The 16,433-nt window shown below is 43.2% G+C and overlaps 1 protein-coding gene across 1 annotated transcript in view; it reads left to right on the top strand.

Annotated features, from left to right (window-relative positions):
* The window catches only part of LOC141113382 (protein-glutamine gamma-glutamyltransferase E-like), a 41,079-nt gene extending 25,163 nt beyond the window's left edge, over nt 1-15,916 (top strand). Inside the window, exons 9-13 of the mRNA XM_073606443.1 lie at nt 3,739-3,978; nt 5,163-5,489; nt 9,104-9,261; nt 9,605-9,738; nt 15,718-15,916. Coding sequence (XP_073462544.1) covers nt 3,739-3,978; nt 5,163-5,489; nt 9,104-9,261; nt 9,605-9,738; nt 15,718-15,865 — 1,007 coding nt within the window. The 3' untranslated portion in view covers nt 15,866-15,916. The remainder of the gene's footprint in view (nt 1-3,738; nt 3,979-5,162; nt 5,490-9,103; nt 9,262-9,604; nt 9,739-15,717) is intronic.
* Nucleotides 15,917-16,433: the final 517 nt, after the last annotated feature.

The raw sequence follows: 16,433 nt of genomic DNA, 5'->3' as shown, positions 1-16,433 counted from the left end.
GGACTTGATTAGCAGCAGGAGCTAATGGCTTCTGCTGCTGTCTCTGAGCGGATAGAGCTGCTGCAACAGGCACAGCAAGATGGAACTCTGGTAAGTAATACATCGGGGTGATACAAACGCTGGGAATGCCTTAAGGTAAAATGTCCTGGCTTTAGAACCCCTTTAAAGATTTGGGAAGAGCTTTACCTTTCTGCTCTAACTGGAAATTTCCACCGGTGACCTTTTTATGGTAGCGTGAAGATGGGTTATAGCATTCGGTAATGGGTTTACTCTCTGCCTTGTCCTGATGATGCTGTGTGCCCCAACCCCCTGTCCTCTGCAGAAAAATCTTCTGCTACCCTGCCCACTCCTTCTCCAGCTATTCCCCCGATTTGCAACTATTGCTGCTCATAGAATAAATGTAAAAAAAAGGCATTGGGGGTCCACCCCATCCATACCAGACTCTTATCCAAATGTGCAGCCTGGCCAGGAAAGGGGGGTAGTGTGCTATTACCTGGCCCCCACCTCCAATGGTGGAGCAGACACTTGAGGCATTTATACATGGTACAGATGCACCACTTAATTTTTATTCCACTTTAAGCATTAAAACCATTAACTTTTTTGCACTGATGCATGTCCCCCAGGGCATTACATTTTCTGGGGGGGGGGGGGGGGGGATAGCCTTCCCTTTTTTTTTTTTTTTTTTTTTTTTTTTTTTTTTTTATATGGCCAAAGACTTTATTAGGGTTTGCAGTTTGGGTCCAAACTTTTACATGATCTGGTGGGAACACACCCTGGCTTGCAACTCTACCCTGTGTGTATATGTGTGTATACATACATACATACATACATACATACATACATACATACTCCAGCCAATTGAGACTTAGAGGGCAGAAAGCACCAAAGTAGTAAGTAGGTTTAGCTTACACACATTAAAGTGTGTGCTAAACTACACTCCCTATTTCCTATTTTAAGCCAGACTCTTTGGTATACAGGAAAATATCTAATGGTGTGCTGTTCCCTTTAAAAAAAAAAAAAAAATAGTGAACTGATGTGACCATGAACAAAACTAAGTGCTCAAGCATGGGGGTGTGGACCATGTAATAGCAACTTAGTGATTCAAATGACAGATATTGTAATAAATGCATTATTGAAAAATTTTTAAGTTGAAAGTTCCAAGTCTATAAGAGAATCCATACATGTAATGGGTGTGACAAGTGGAAATGGTATTCAACTCCATGGCAAACAGTTTTAAAGAAAAACAGCAAAGTGCTCCATCCACAAGAGTTGCCTCTTATCAGATCTGATGGATCCCTATTACAGAGATAAAGGAAGCTGTGCTGGGATCACAGGTGTGGAGACTTCAAACTGTCTTAATACAATTGCAGGGAAGAGCTCCATGTGTTCAAAGATCATATATGAAAAGGGAGAAGCCTCAGCCCATTTCATATCAAATATATAGATGAACTTGCATAAAGGTTAAATTCCAGCATGAATGATTATGCAAAAAAATTGTTTGTATCTAGTTGCCTCACGCCGTCATAAATTATCTCATGAAATGCCCCTAAATGTGTTATGCAGAATTAAGTTACAAAAATTTTTAACTATCAGTTCCCCTCAGCACAGCCTCACCTGTGCCCATTAATACATCGTGACCTGTGCCTTGCAGTTCCCCTATTGCAGCCTTGCCAGGGCGGAGGAAGTGAGAGGGGTGGCCGGATGTGACTGGCGTTAGAGAGCCTCGGGATCAGCAAGCGGTAAAACAAGCTGTAACAGCTTACATTGAAACTGTCTCGGCTCTGCTCACTCTCACAGCCCCACCTCCTAACCCCGTGCCTGTAATAGACAGAATGCATCCCAGTATTGGACCCGTGTTCTGTCTATTATAGGTGTGGGGTTAGGAGGCAGGGCTGTGTGAGCAGAAACAGTTTCAATGTAAGATGTTACTAACCCCATACACTCTTCCACTGGGAGACTGGCTCCCAGTCAACACCGCCCGCTGGCAGTGCCCACTCCCAGGCAGCCCAGCTCCTTGCCAGCCATCATTTTCCACTCACAAAATGTGAGTGGAAAATTTGAAGCGTGTATATTCTTTGAGCACATGGAGGCCATCCCTGCAAGTGTATCAAGACGCGCTGTTTGAAATCTCCACACCTGTGATCATCCTGGCAGAAGCTTCCTTGATCTCTGTAATGGGGATCTATAACCTCTGGTAAGAGGCAACTCTTTTCTGCATGGAACACTTTGCTGTTTTTCTTAAACTGGTAGCCACAGAGATGAATACCATTTCCACTTGTCACACCCATTAAGTGTATGGATTCTCTTATGAACTTTGAACTTTTTCAATTTAAATGTATTTTATTTTTATTTTTTTGCACATTGATATTTTGAATGCATTTGTTATGACATCTGTCATTTGCATCACTAAGTTGCTATCACATTGTCTACATACTGTTTGAACACTTGGGTAGATATTTTAACTTCTATTTTGTTCATTATCACATCAGTTCACTATTTAAAGGAACAGTGCACCATTAGCCATTTCTATTTATCTCTTCCAAGATTTGAGTTGCAGCAGTTCCATACCGGGCCAGCAGAGAGGTGTTGGGGGGGGGGTGTGTGTGTGTGTGTGTGTGTGTTATACAGCCTCAATCAAATCAATTGGGACCCCATGTTCATGGACATCCAGTGCTGAAAAGCTTTTAGTCTGGTAGGCTGCAGCTTTGAATGTAAAATGAGCAGATGGAGCAAAGTGAAAACTGTTTTAGCTCAAGTGGCACATTACGCTCCCAATCAACATTGGTTATTAATCCTCATGCTGCTAGTATTAGTAAATGGATAGTATCATTGTGTCAAAGCACATTTCTTCAAATGGTTTCTTGTCTAGGTAAATGATGTGATGCATCCCAGGAGTCTTCAGGAGGGGAGGAAGGGTTTTCTCAGCTGGGCACACTTCTGCATGCTTAAGCTAAGGGCAAACTTATTCCAGGAAGTAAATGCTACATTAAGAATCCGCTCTGGCTCACACGTTAAAGGGCATTTGAAAAGCATTGAGGTGGTATCTCACCACATAGCTGCTTTAACCCTGTAAATGCCCTACCACATCGCCACTGCACACCAATGTAGGGCAGCTGCGGCATAGAAAAGCTGCATTGGTCACGTTTAGCCACAAAGCACAGCATTGTGGCTACAGAACATGTATAGCCCTAAGCAGCTGCATGCCAGGTTCTGTTCTCTCAACAGCCTGGTTTTACTAGCCCCTAACAGCACATGTGAATGAGGCTTTAAAGTGGTTGTAAGCCCACTAACCAAAAATCTGCAAGACCAAGGCATAATGAGCTAGTATGCATATTATACTAGCTCATTATGAAATGCATTGCTCACCTTGGATCGAAGCCCCTATAGCAGTCAAGTACACAGCTCCGGCTGGCGTTATTTCTAAGTATCGCAGGCTCCGGTGCTGTAATTGGCTGAAGTACTGGCACACTAGCTGAAGCAACAGGATTAACGAGCAATTGCTTCAGTGCGCCGATTACATCGGCACATGCTGAAACGGGGATCTCTTAAACCGTGCAGGTTTAGGAGATATCCGGGGTAGCTACAGGTAAGCCTTACTGTAGGCTTACCTGTAGTAAAAAGTAGATTGTAAGGGTTTACAACCACTTTAATTAGTAAAGTGGCCATCCAAAAAAAGTGTGACTACATTACTCCATTAATTGAAGACCCTCTAACCAGTCTGTGTACCTACTATTTTAGGTTCATATCGCTTGGGACCATGCTCTGTGAATGCAGTTAAGGAAGGTGATGTTGACAAGCCATACGATGCTCCTTTTACTTTTTGTGAAGTGAATGGTGATCTAGTAGACTGGTTAGTTTACTCTAATGAGCGAAGAAGAATAAACACACAAACTAGTGCAATTGGAAAATTTATCAGCACCAAGGCCATTGGTTCAAGTAGACGTGCCGACATAACCAACAACTATAAGTATACTGAAGGTACACTTTTTTTTTTTTTTTTTTTTTTTTTTTTTTTCCAACAGTGATAGTCTGTCCTGATCTGTTCAGAGTTTCACAGGCTGGAAGAAGCTCCAGGGCTTGGGGAGGGAGATGCAAATTGGCCTCAGATTCCAGCTAAACCTTTGGGAGTGCCCAGGAATGGTGGTAGTCTAAAGCACTGGACTGCAGAGCTCTCTTCACAGGTGGGTTCCAGCTCCTGGTGGGGCTGCTGCCTCCAGGCAGTCCATGGACTATGCAGCTGTTTAGAAGTCTCGATGGTGTCGGCTGAGGGCCTGGTATGGATCTTTGTTAGATTGCAGGACCTCACCTCAAGGCATCTGGTCTGGAGAAGAAATGGCTCAACCACCTATTTTCACCACCCTCCCCAAGTTACTGATTTAAATGGAGCCTGAAAGGGTCTGCATATGCATGAGAAATGGGTATTTTGCGACTGCTTTTGGCATTTAAGATTGTGTGTGGCTTTTTTTTTTTTTTTTTTTTCTTTTTTTCTAATTGTTTGTGTATATGTATGTGTGTACACCAATGCACAGCCATTTATTGGCTGTATCCTGAACCTGGGCTGCCTGCATGGTAGAAATGTGCCTGAATTGTACTTAATAGGCTTGGTTGCCTGTGTGCAATGAATGCTGAAGCAAGACGGGTATACTTGTGGATATTATATTTAGTCACACTTTGCAATAAGTTTTGGGCCTGTTTTGAGGTTCAGTAAGGTGTTAGCAACCCTGGCCACTGGTCCCCATGATGTAGTACTGATCTAGGCTTCACACCACTTTCCTCTTCAACAGACCACTTGTGGCACAAATATGGCCAGTGTATAAATCCCCAGCTTATTCTGCACCTGGGAGCCACAAGTAGTACATACAGCTAGTCATATAAATGAGGCAGTACACAGATTCGTTTAGGTAAATGCCAATGATTTTTGCATCTGCTTTTTTTATATATATATATATATATATATATATATATATATATATATATATATATATATATTAATAAAAAAAATTCTTTAGTTGGAATACTCAAAGTGCATGCCTGTGTAAAACGGCAATGGAACACCTGTACAATCATTCGCTCCCATGGTTGGACACCACCAGAAGACAATTTCTGCCAAGTGAGGGAAATGCCTTTTAATTCAGTTCATTGGAATTTTCTTTTTCTTTCAGGAAGTAAGAACGAGAGGGAGATTTTTAATAAGGCAGAGTCCATCTGTTCCTCTATGCTGTCCAGAAATACTAATGATGCTATTATTTCACTCATGGCCCTCTCAGTCAATGACACAGAGCCAGTGCAGAAAGATTTTGAGGCTGCTTTGACACACAATGGCCCCCAGATTGGCCAGGACATCACTTTCTCACTCTTACTGAAGAGCCTAAGTTCTGTCAAGATAAGTCTACAGCTCAAGATGACTGCTACTGTAATTATATATACAAATGCCCAAGTGAAGGAGATCCTAAGGGAAGCCCAATCTGTAACCCTGGAACCTAAGGAAGGTATGATTGCAGATATATATTTTATTTAAGTAGCAGCCCATCCAAAAGAACATTTTAAATGTGTGGAGCCTGTTGGGGCCCCTGACTCGTGTCTTAGATACGCCACTAACAAGAGTTAGTTGCCATAGTTCTCAAGCCTGTTCCCGTGGGTAGTCTTTTTCTCATTTTTATATTTGGACAGTCAACAGGAGTGGAAACCCTACATGACCACAGTAGGGGTCCAGACTTGGCAACCCATGTGCGAAGACCTAAATGGGCAATTTACAAATATTGGTAACTCAGGCCTGTCCAGCTCTCTAACAATTTTCAACTTGTATTAAATGGTAACTTTGGGTGGAATGACCCTTTAAGCAGGGGTTATGACTACTGCTGCATTTACAAGAAGGCAAACCTATGCTGAAATTTGGAGGCAGAATTTTGACCTCCCTGGGAAAATGTTTTCCTGGAAGTCATGCTAATTCTCTTAAATCCTTAAGTAGCAGACTAACAAATGTGCAGAAAGTGAGGTGAGGGATGTCGCCATTTTCTAATTTTGTTTGTTCTATGCATGTGACTCGAGTATCAATTTGGGTTGGCATGACACCCAAGAAATAACCTTTTACTTCTGAAAATGTTATCTCTGGAACATCCATGGCTCCAAGCACAATTTTGCTTTAGGGTGGACAAGCCTGAGCGGTTATCTAAACATTAAAAATTTGCCTTCATTTTTGTATGCTGTTTATGTCGATACTTGAATCTATGAGCCCCTAGTTTACCCCCCTTTTTCAGTGTGGAACTAGCAGACAATCACCTGTCCTGCATGTGTGCACGTGCTGACAGCAGCAGAGAAGCTAAGTGATTAACTTTTTTTAGGCTTCTGTTGATTTCATTGACCAATCACAGGTTGTGGTCAGGCAGATGATCTAACAGTGTTGCTCTACTGCAAGTAAAGTCGGGTCTCCAAGACAAGGTTGTGTAAGGCTCAGACCTGGCTGGACAAATGCAAAAAAAAACTTTTGGCAGGTAAAACTGTCACGTTCAGTTGTGCATTTTTATTTCCTGATTGAAACCAGGAGATTTAGAAGCTCCCAATAAGCACATGGACAGCAGCAAAAAACAGAAGTCAATTTGGGTGCTTGACCTCCAATCAGGAAAGGCACACTGATCCTGATTATAGATATTTGTAGAACGCAGTAATGAGCAAATTCCCCAAAATGTTTCCAACCGACATCTCTTATCTGGACACCACATCCATGGCTCTTTAACAATGATTGGCTGTGTCCAATCACAGCCTGTCACAAATTTGCTTTAATTTCCCACAAACCTGTTGGTTGTACACCTATCTGTGCTTTAAAATCTGTTTTCATTGAGATGCACCCCACCAAAGAGGCAATGTGAGGGCTAGCTATACTGATATTACATTTAATTTCACATTGCACAGTTTATAGAAAGCCACACGGATGTGTTAACCTGGTTTCTTCAAACCATACATGGGACAAACCTAGATTTACAGTTAGACCCCTTTCACACCGAGGGTGTTTTGCAGGCGCTATAGCGTTAAAAGCGCCTGCAATCTGCCCTCAAACAGCTGCTCCATTTTCCCTCGTGCTTTTACACTGGAGCAGTGCACTGGCAGGACGTCAGGAAAAGTCCTGCCAGCAGCTTCTTTGGAGCGGTGTGTTTACCGCTGCTTCCCATTGAAATCAATGGGGCAGCGCTGCGATACCGCCAGCAAAATGCCGCTATTGTGCGTTTTAACCCCTTCTCGTCCACTAGCGGGGGGTAAAAGTGCCCTGCTAGCGGCCAAAATGCACTGTAAAAGCCGCTAAAAATAGCAGCGTTTTACTGCCAAAGCTATGGGCAGCTTGGTGTGAAAGGGGTCTTAAACAAGGGGCCAACCTGATGGGCCACTTGGTCCTTTTTTCAGCCATCGCTTAAACCCCTTTCACACAGGCTTTCCAATCAGGATGCCTGTCAGTTTTTCAGGTCGACGTGATCGGACGCTCTATTCACTCCTATGGAGCGGCGGATGTCAGCGCTGACAGGTCTGCTGACACCCACTGCTTTCCAATCCTGTCTGTGAAATTCAGATGGATGGTGACCCTATTTTCCATCTGTCTGGTGGATCAAATGACAACTGACAGGCAGCCCGTTTTCATACAATCTCCCTATTTTACACTTGCATTTGAGGTGGTAAAACCAGATGGTTGAGCTGGTCAAATGACAATTCGAGAAGATTATGATTCTTGCGGGCACTGTTTAAAAAACAAAACTCTTGCATTCAGCATCAGTACTGAAAATGACCTGCCTTCCGGGCATGCATCCCTTAACACAAGTACTAAGTACAGCCCCCTCAATCTACAGTCTTTCAGCCTGCCATAGACTTGATAGACTGCAGGCAGGGGGCTGGATGTTGCACCTGTGGCCCCTGGTGAATTGCGCTCACAATGTGAGGGAAATTTAAAGAAATGACCGTGGGTCTGTCCTGCATTAACAAATCAACAGCCGCACTGGAGGATATATTTGTCTTTAAGGACCCAGCTGTTAAGTGGTTGGACTCCCTCGCACTATTTTGCTGGTAGGCCCTGCGCTTCATCAAATCTAGCCACTGCTACAGTTTCTTTAATTATAAAACGCATGGCGCAAATGGCTAGAACATTAAACTTCAGTTGTGATGGTCTGCTGTAAGATTCCTGGCTTATGGGTTGCATGTCTGTCAGATGCATAAGACGCAGTGCTAGACTGTGAAACCCATGTTTAAGGCCAGCCAGACACAGCAAATTTCTCTCAGACGGTGTTAATGTGGGAATCATTTTTGCCAGGCCATTTTCTTCCGGTGGGGAGAGGAAAGCCGCCCCTGCCAGGAGAAGACTGATTATATCTAATGGCTATAGCAGCTACTAGCGCGAATTGTAGGTAAAACCTGGCTTGCTGGTTGTACCAAGTTGATTGCTCAACTTGGTACATTCAGCCTGCCCACACAGTTCAAATCTCAGCCTTGCTTTTGAAGGATAATGTAGAGATTGTGTAGAAATCTACTCCTTGATGATTTATCAAAAATATAGCATGCGCGCCCCCCTGCCTGTGTGGTTAAAAACCATGCCTAGTGTTGAATGCATATCTTAATAGAAGATTTGTTGACATGATTGGTGGTCTGGAGGCAGGATCTCTAGTTGCCAGCCGCCCACCATCAAATGACGGCAGGGCAGTGCGGCTCTCATTCTGGGACAGTGTCATGATGGCATCCCAGAATGGCCGCTCTCGCGGTGGCCGCATTGTGTTGCTAGAACACAGCATGACCTGATCTCTGTAAAGAGCTGTCCAATCACAGCCGGTCACATGTAAACACCACCGGTAATCGGTGCTCCTCGCTTCACACTGACGGTGTGTGGTGAGAGCTGATCAGCAGAATCTCCTCACAGGAAACATCTACACATGTAATCAGGGCACTGATCATCAGTGCCCTGATTACAAAAGCAACATCAATGTCCATTAGTGATGCCAGTCTGTGCTGGCTATTGGTGCCTCATCAGCGAAGGTGAAAAACTATATTACAAAATTTACTGACAAACTTTTTTTTTTTTTTTTTTGTATCTCTTCTGTAGAATGCATTAAATCTCTTCTTTCATCCTTAGAGAAAAAAATACCTTTTTCAATAACGTATTTTCAGTATGAAACTGCCATAACCACAGATAATATGATCAAAGCTGTTGTGCTGTGTGAAGATGAAAAAGGAGGAAAACTACTGGTGGATTCAGTGATGAAGCTGAGGTCTGAACCCATTGTGATAAAGGTATAATAACCTAAAACTCCTGTCAATTAAGGGTCTGTCCACCCAAAAATTGTGGGTTTTTTGTCTTTCCAGAGGCAAAATGTGTGACCTTGAATTACCTGGTCTATGAACACCACACTATTTAGTTATATCTTTTGGGGATTCTCCAAGGGGAGGCACACCCAGCATCCAAAACCCCAAGGGCTAGACCATGCAGGATAACTCAGATTCTATAAAAAGAGGAAGCCATGAGTGACTCAGCCCAGCTTATTGTATCTATAATTAAATGAATTCTATTTTTGGGTGGAATAACTTTTTTTTTTTTTTTTTTTTTTTTTTTTTTTCCCCCCCCCCTCTTTTACAGACAACAGGTGAAGCACATGTGAATCAGCCTCTTCAGATGGAGATTAGTTTCACCAATCCCATTTCCCAGGACATTGACAACACTGTTCTGACAGTGGAAGGCAGTGGGCTAGTAAAAGAGCCAATCCATATTGAGTAAGTGTGAAATGTGATCCTGCAAAGCTTATACAAAGACTAAAGGGGAAGGTGTCCATTATCAATTGTATATCCATTAGATGTGGAGTGTGAGGGGGGGTGGGGGGGTTTTTTTCTTTTAAGTAAACACATTTTGCCTGTGTCAAGGATCGTTATGTCGATTGGGGTAGGGATGTGTGGTGGAGTTGTGCTGGGGTGTATTCTGGACAGTAATGCTGGCCATACACTATACGAAAAATCAGCTGAAATTCAGTCATTTAGACTGTTCGTTTTTCAGCCAGTTAATGGGCACAAAATCGATAATCGTTTGGACATTTTTGAGGTGAGAAAACGAACGATGAAAGGTTATGTGTTTCCCGTCTGCACTAGGTATATGTAAAAACTAACAATTGTATGTCCACCGAACAATTTATCGGTCATTACATGATGGCACCATCGTTTGCGCTCACGGCCGAGCGTTTGTTTTTTTGAAAATGGGTTCGGTCGCCTTTTCGTATAGTGTATGGCCAGCATTAGTAGTTATTTTGGAGATGAGGTGGTGTACTTTACAGTAGGGCTGTATCAGCAGGCAGTCCCACCAGATGTGGAGTAAGGAACCCTGAGCCTTGTTACATCTCTAACACGTGGAGAAACATTGGGGTGATATTTGTCGAGTTTGGGGTCCTGTACCATCTGGAGTATATTTTGAATCCATTTTCTTATGTGGAAATGTTTGTCAATACTTGATGTGTGTAAATGTTCCCAGTCCTCTACTGATGGGTCTACCGCTAGTTCCCCCTTCCCAGCCTTGGATGATTGTGAACTGTGCTCCTAAAATGAATACAAACATGGATAGATATCAAATGCTTCAAATGTGGTGCGATCTCTAATCCAAATAGATAATGGTTTGGAGCTGTTCAGGAAATGCCTAATCTGTCGGAATTTTGAAGGCTATAGTTTTTGACTGGTGGTTTGAGGTGAGAGCATTGAATTGTAAGTTTCCCTTTTGTCAAAGTGTTCTGCCCAGATATCTTGGGTTTATGTGGCATGTGCAATGATCAGGGAGACCTGTGGAGAGAATGCTGGATTAGTCAATTGGGGTCAGAGGCCCAGGGAAGGAACCCAGGTTTAGTTTTTGTGTGTTTTATTATATACGCTGCCCTAAAACTTTTAGTATGGGATGGTTTGCGCTTTCCTTCGGAATTCGATTTGAGAGAACGATTTTTCTAGTTTGACCCAGTCTTTGGTGCTACTGTGAACATGCCAGTCAACCACTCTGGTCAGATGACAAGGCCAGTAGTATTTGTACATGTTTGGGGGTTACTAATCTATCCCAGCTGGGGATGTTTGGAGAGACATATGAAGTGCCTGCAAATCTGAGACAAAATACTGGGGGGGGGGGGGGGGGGGGCTTGTAATTGGTAGAGTTTGTAGGAGTCTTGGGAGGACATTCATCTTGATGGCTTCTCTCCCAAACCAAAAGAGGACCTGTAGCCCATTTTTCTAGTTCTTGTATGACTCTCATACTTGAGAAACTTCCTCCCAATCCTATCGGATTATCTTTGTTGGGAGCTGTACCCTGAGGTTAGTGATGGTGTGGGGGTCCCATGCGAAGGGGGGGGGGGGGGGAGAGAATTTGGCCTTGTGTTAAAGAGGATTGAAGGAGGGATATGTTAAGTGCCTGGGATTTTGAGAAATTAATTTGGAGGTTGATGGTGTGAATAGCAGGAAATCCTTCAGTAGATTGGGAATTGAAGTAATGGGGTCAGTAAGTAACATCAGAATGTCGCCTGCATAGGCTGCCAATTTGTAGTGGTGGTCTATTAATTGGACTCCTTTGATGTGGTGGCTCTTGGTCTTCAGTAACGGTTCTAAGGTTGGCAAAAATATGAGTAGGGGCAACCCCTGGCATGTACCGTTCAACACTGAAGGTGCCTGACGGGTGACCATTGACTCGCATCCTTGCTGTAGGAGTGGAGTATAGGGCCAGGGTGAACTGGAGCTTACGGTTGTGCATGCTCATCTTGAGGGCTTCTATCATGTAGTCCTAGGCCACCCTCTTGAACGCCTTCTCCGCATTGAGTGACAGGAAGAAGCCAGGTTTGAGAGGATAACCAGTGAGCTATGCTAATAGCTTTCAGCATGTTGTCCCTTGCCTCTCTACCAGGGATTAAGCCAACTTGGTCTAAAGATACTAACTTGGGGAGTAAGGGCAATAGTCGGCTTGCAGGCATTTTTGCATAGATTTTCGCATCTACGTTGAGAAGTGATATGGCTCTGTAATTTGAAACAATGGAGTTGTATTGGGCTGGCTTTGGTATCACTTTATGTGGGCCTCCAGAAGATCTTTGTTTGAAATGTGGAAGGTAATGGGTTAAAAAAAATTTTCAGGAAATGTGGTAGAAGGGTGTCAAAGGTTTTGTAATAACCGATAGTCCATTGGCCTGGGCTTTTACCTGGCTTTAGTTTTAAAACCTTATTGGTTTCTTCCAGGGAGATTGGACGATCCAGTTCGGAGGCTTCTGATGAGGTTATGGGTTTGGGCTGTATTGGTTCATGAATTTGATCATCTCCCTTCTTTCACTGTCTTAATTGTAGTTGGGGTTGCTAAGTTAGAGTTTAGCGTAAAATTGGACAAATTATTCAGCATTACCTTCTAAGTTAGCTATTTCCCAGGGGGTCGGTAATTGTGTGAACCATTGCCACTGCCTTTTTAGTTTGAAGGGCTCTGGCCAACAATTTTCCTGATTTTGTTTCCAAACTCATAGAAAAGTTTGTTAAAAAAAAAAGCAAATATACACAGAACCTCCAATGTAGGATAGTGGCGACAGGGTTAATTTAGTTGACTAAAATACAACTAAAACAATTGAGATGACTAAATTACGACTAAAACTGCATTTTAGTCAAAAGAGCAAGACTAAAACTGAATTGAAATTTGACTTCAAAATTAACACTGGTCTGTAGTGCATGTTCATACCAAAATACCTTTTTTAAATGAGATTTTTCTTTCCAGCAGTGAGTTTGGAAATTGTAGAGAAATGTTATGAATTTTAACTACACCATCAGATTTTAGATGACTAAAATGAGTTTGTCAACTAAAATGTACTGGAGCTTTAGTTGACTAAATACAACTAAAACAATTGCAGAAGACTAAAATGGGACTAAAACTAAAATGCCATTTTAGTCCTAAGATTAAAACTAAATCAAAATGTGCTGCCAAAATTAACACTGAGTAGAGACCTGTGGCGGCAGGAGCTCTGGTCTTATGCGGCCATCTTCCAGCGAGGTCAAACCACGCCCCTAAACCAGGCATATTTTATGCCGAATCAGAATGGTTCAGGTTCCCTCTGATTTTGAAGGGTATTCGCATAGAGGTTGGAGTCTAATTTTGATGTCTTACTTGGTGGGAAGACTATTTTCACTAACACCATAGAGGAAGCACCAAAAATCCCCAAAATGAGAAATGTAGATGCAGACCTTCAAAATGTATAGATGTAGCACGCTCCTAGGTAAGTGCTAGGAAAGTTGGATCTGTATTCTTGATTGGTAGATTTAGTTGTCGCACTGTAATTTTGGGTAAGGTAAAAGCAGTTTGGCTCCCTGTACCCAGTGAGCTGTGATTGTTTTAGTTAGGCCTGATCTGTGTGCTATGCTATAGCTCCTTCTGTATCCAGGTAAACTCGCAGTTTCTGGATTATGGGTGTGGAGCTATGCAGATAGCAGTATGAATATTAATACAGCCCCAGCCTATCCCAGAGGCAGGCTCTGACGTAAACTGTATTCTGGGGACACGGAGCTCTGGATCTTGGCCCAGGGTGGAGTTATCCAGCCTGACAGGGGATGCTGACCTTTTGGGCACAAGCTAGAGAGGAGACCTCAGGTGGGCAACTTGAGGGTGGACTACTATGACCCAAGTGCTTGAAGGAAGCTGACTAAGGAGCTTTCTGCCATAGATCTGTCCGGTATCACTGGAGAGCATGGATTGTATGGAGACACCATCTGTCCTTGGGGATTGTGAGTAAAGACATTGCAAGATTGTGGAGACTTGTGCTTTAGCTACACATCTGGTGCCTTAGTCAACTGTGGACCTATCAAAGGGGACGCCAGCTGGTGTTCTGAAGGGATTTTGTGCAGACCTTTTTCGTACTTGAAGGAACTTTTCCTGTAATGGCTTTTACTTAAAGTGGTAAAGGCACAAGGTTTTTACCTTCATGCATTCTTGCCTGAGTCCCCTCTCGATCCAGTGCTGTCTGTGAGGGCTTTGCCTCTCCAGAGACTCACTCCTGATTGGCTTACTGGATGTGATTTGATAGTTGTTTGCTGTGGAGGTATCTAGCAGGAGGAAGGAGCCAGGAGTGCCGGTGAGGGACCCAGGAAGTGGATCTGGGCTGCTCTGTCAAACCATTGTTCAGAGCAGGTAAGTAACATTTTTGTTTAAAAAGAAAACAAAAACCAAAGCTTTAATATTGCTTTAAGCTATAGTCTACTGTTACAAGCCTAGACTTCATCATAGCTTTTCCTAAAGGAAAACCAAGTCCTCGGTTGTACATGGCTATCTTTGGAGTATCCCACTTCTCTCATCACTTCACGTTCTCCAACGTCCCCAGACTGGAGTGAATGTGTGCTTGGCTGTGAGCCAGGTGTTGAAGACCTGGACAGTAAACCCTGCAGCTTTTATGGAAATAAAGAGATGAAAATGTGATAAAAGTTGGGACTGAGTAAATCCAACTTTTATCTGCTACCAAGTGTTTCCAAACTCTTTACCACCTTGTGCCACACTCTAGGGACTGGCGCTCACCCTTAATGACCCCCTCCCAAAATCTGAAGGTCTCATAACAGGTCTTGCTGTAGACCATGAATACCATGATTAATCTCTCAGATCAGGTTCCGTACAGTTGTGTTCAGGAAAAGGCAAAACTCACAATGGTAAAATTTCTTGAAACCCTCTTTAGGCAGCAGAGGGACAACCACCTGCATTCATCCCCCAGGCAGGAGGTTGGTGGGAGGAAGACTTTCCTAGTATTTCCTGTATATTTACACCCCCTCCCAGTGTGCACCACTGGCAATACACCTAGTGGTTGGTCAGGAAGATTTAAATACTCATAGCTCTCACTAGTGCGGCATCTCGCATAATTACAAGGGATATACACACAGCAGCAGGCATAAGCATACAATAAGCGGTGCCCACAAGACACCCGAAAGCTGAATTTTGAACCCAGCTCAGGCTGACTACAGCCTAGCAAAAACTAAACTCAAATACACTTCTGTTTTTAAGGCAGAGTTGTTACACCTAGTATTGACAAAGTGCAGGTTCACTTCAAAAGAAGTGCTTTATTAGGTCAGAATTTTAAGTGTACTATTTGAACATGCTTGAGGAAGGCAGTGTGGAGCTGAACAACCTGTCATGTTAAATTGTCTTGAGCAAGAAGTTTTTGGGTGTTCTAACATTCCTGTTACTATACCTACACCATTGCTGAGCTTCATGAGCCATGGGATTTACACTGAGTGGCAGGCTATTGACAGTTGTCAAACCTTCCAGAAAGGTATTGGCTGCTGCACATGGCAACCAGATCAGGTTTCGGTCATTGTAGATCATTGGTGTTTTACATATACACTTTAACCTGAACATATTTGATCCCTGTTGGCTGGCAACAATGCTTTCAGCTGTATAAACTATGTCCTGGGTTACAGAATTCCCCCCATGTTAGAGCAGATGGGTAGGTTTCTGTAGTCCCCCCCCCCCCCCCCCCCCCCCCCAAGCCACCACATCTACGTACTAGTAAACTATGTTTATCAGTGGGGTGGGGGGGTTCTTCCCCTTGGGTTTTACATATGCCTTTAAAAATCCCTGACTGGTTGCTAAGGGCATCAGGCTTCGTCTTTTATTTGGTTTGAATCCCCACCATGCTCTGAATGCATAGCACTAAGACCTGTAAACATGGCTGATGCACTCATAAAATGTGGTGTTTATCTCACCAAAGCCACTGTTTTCTTTTACAGAATACCTTGTCTGAAGAAAAATCAGCAATCTGTGACCAATATCAACATCATCCCTTACAGAGGTGGCCCAAGGTGTGTCGTGGTGGACTTGCGCTCTAAGAAGTTCAGTGACATTAAGGGGATGTTGCCAATTAATGTGTCTTTCTGAATAACCTACCAGCTCCAGTCTTCATCAAATAAAATAAACATTTTGCACAAAGGAAATTAGTTGTGTTCTTTCAAGAGCTCTGGTCCAAAAGCCCAACTTCATCCAAAACATTTTTTAGATTGGAGTTGAACTTTAAAAAAGTGAAATGTTTGCAAAAATGAGTTTAACTTGCTTGGTACGGCCTGTTAATGGTAGACTGTTTTTATATCGCCATAAGATTTACTTTAGTTATTTTTTTGTCACGTCTACATGCTTGCTGTTTCATATATTTGTTTCTGTAGCACCCTGATGTTTAGGCAGGTTTGCTCTTAAATTTACCTGCCAGGTGTATTTGCTTTGGCCAATTGTGAGGGATCAATTGACTTCACCTTAAGTCTGGAATTGCTGCACTTCTCTTTTCTGTTGCTAGATGGCCGGGTGTCTGCTGACATTAGACAAGGACAAGTTAGGGATAGGGTATCTCAGCCTATGGGCAGGGATTTTCTTGGGTCCCTTGGCCTGCTGGGAGAGCCCATTAATTTGGGTGAGGTCAGGTGATTAGGGTTCTGTGCCACCTGGACAGCTATCT

This window comes from Aquarana catesbeiana, linkage group LG12 (genome assembly GCF_042186555.1).
Source record: "Aquarana catesbeiana isolate 2022-GZ linkage group LG12, ASM4218655v1, whole genome shotgun sequence".
Classification (NCBI taxonomy): Eukaryota; Metazoa; Chordata; class Amphibia; order Anura; family Ranidae; genus Aquarana; species Aquarana catesbeiana.
Note: the sequence above shows the minus strand (reverse complement) of the source record. Positions and strands in the feature narration are given on the sequence as shown.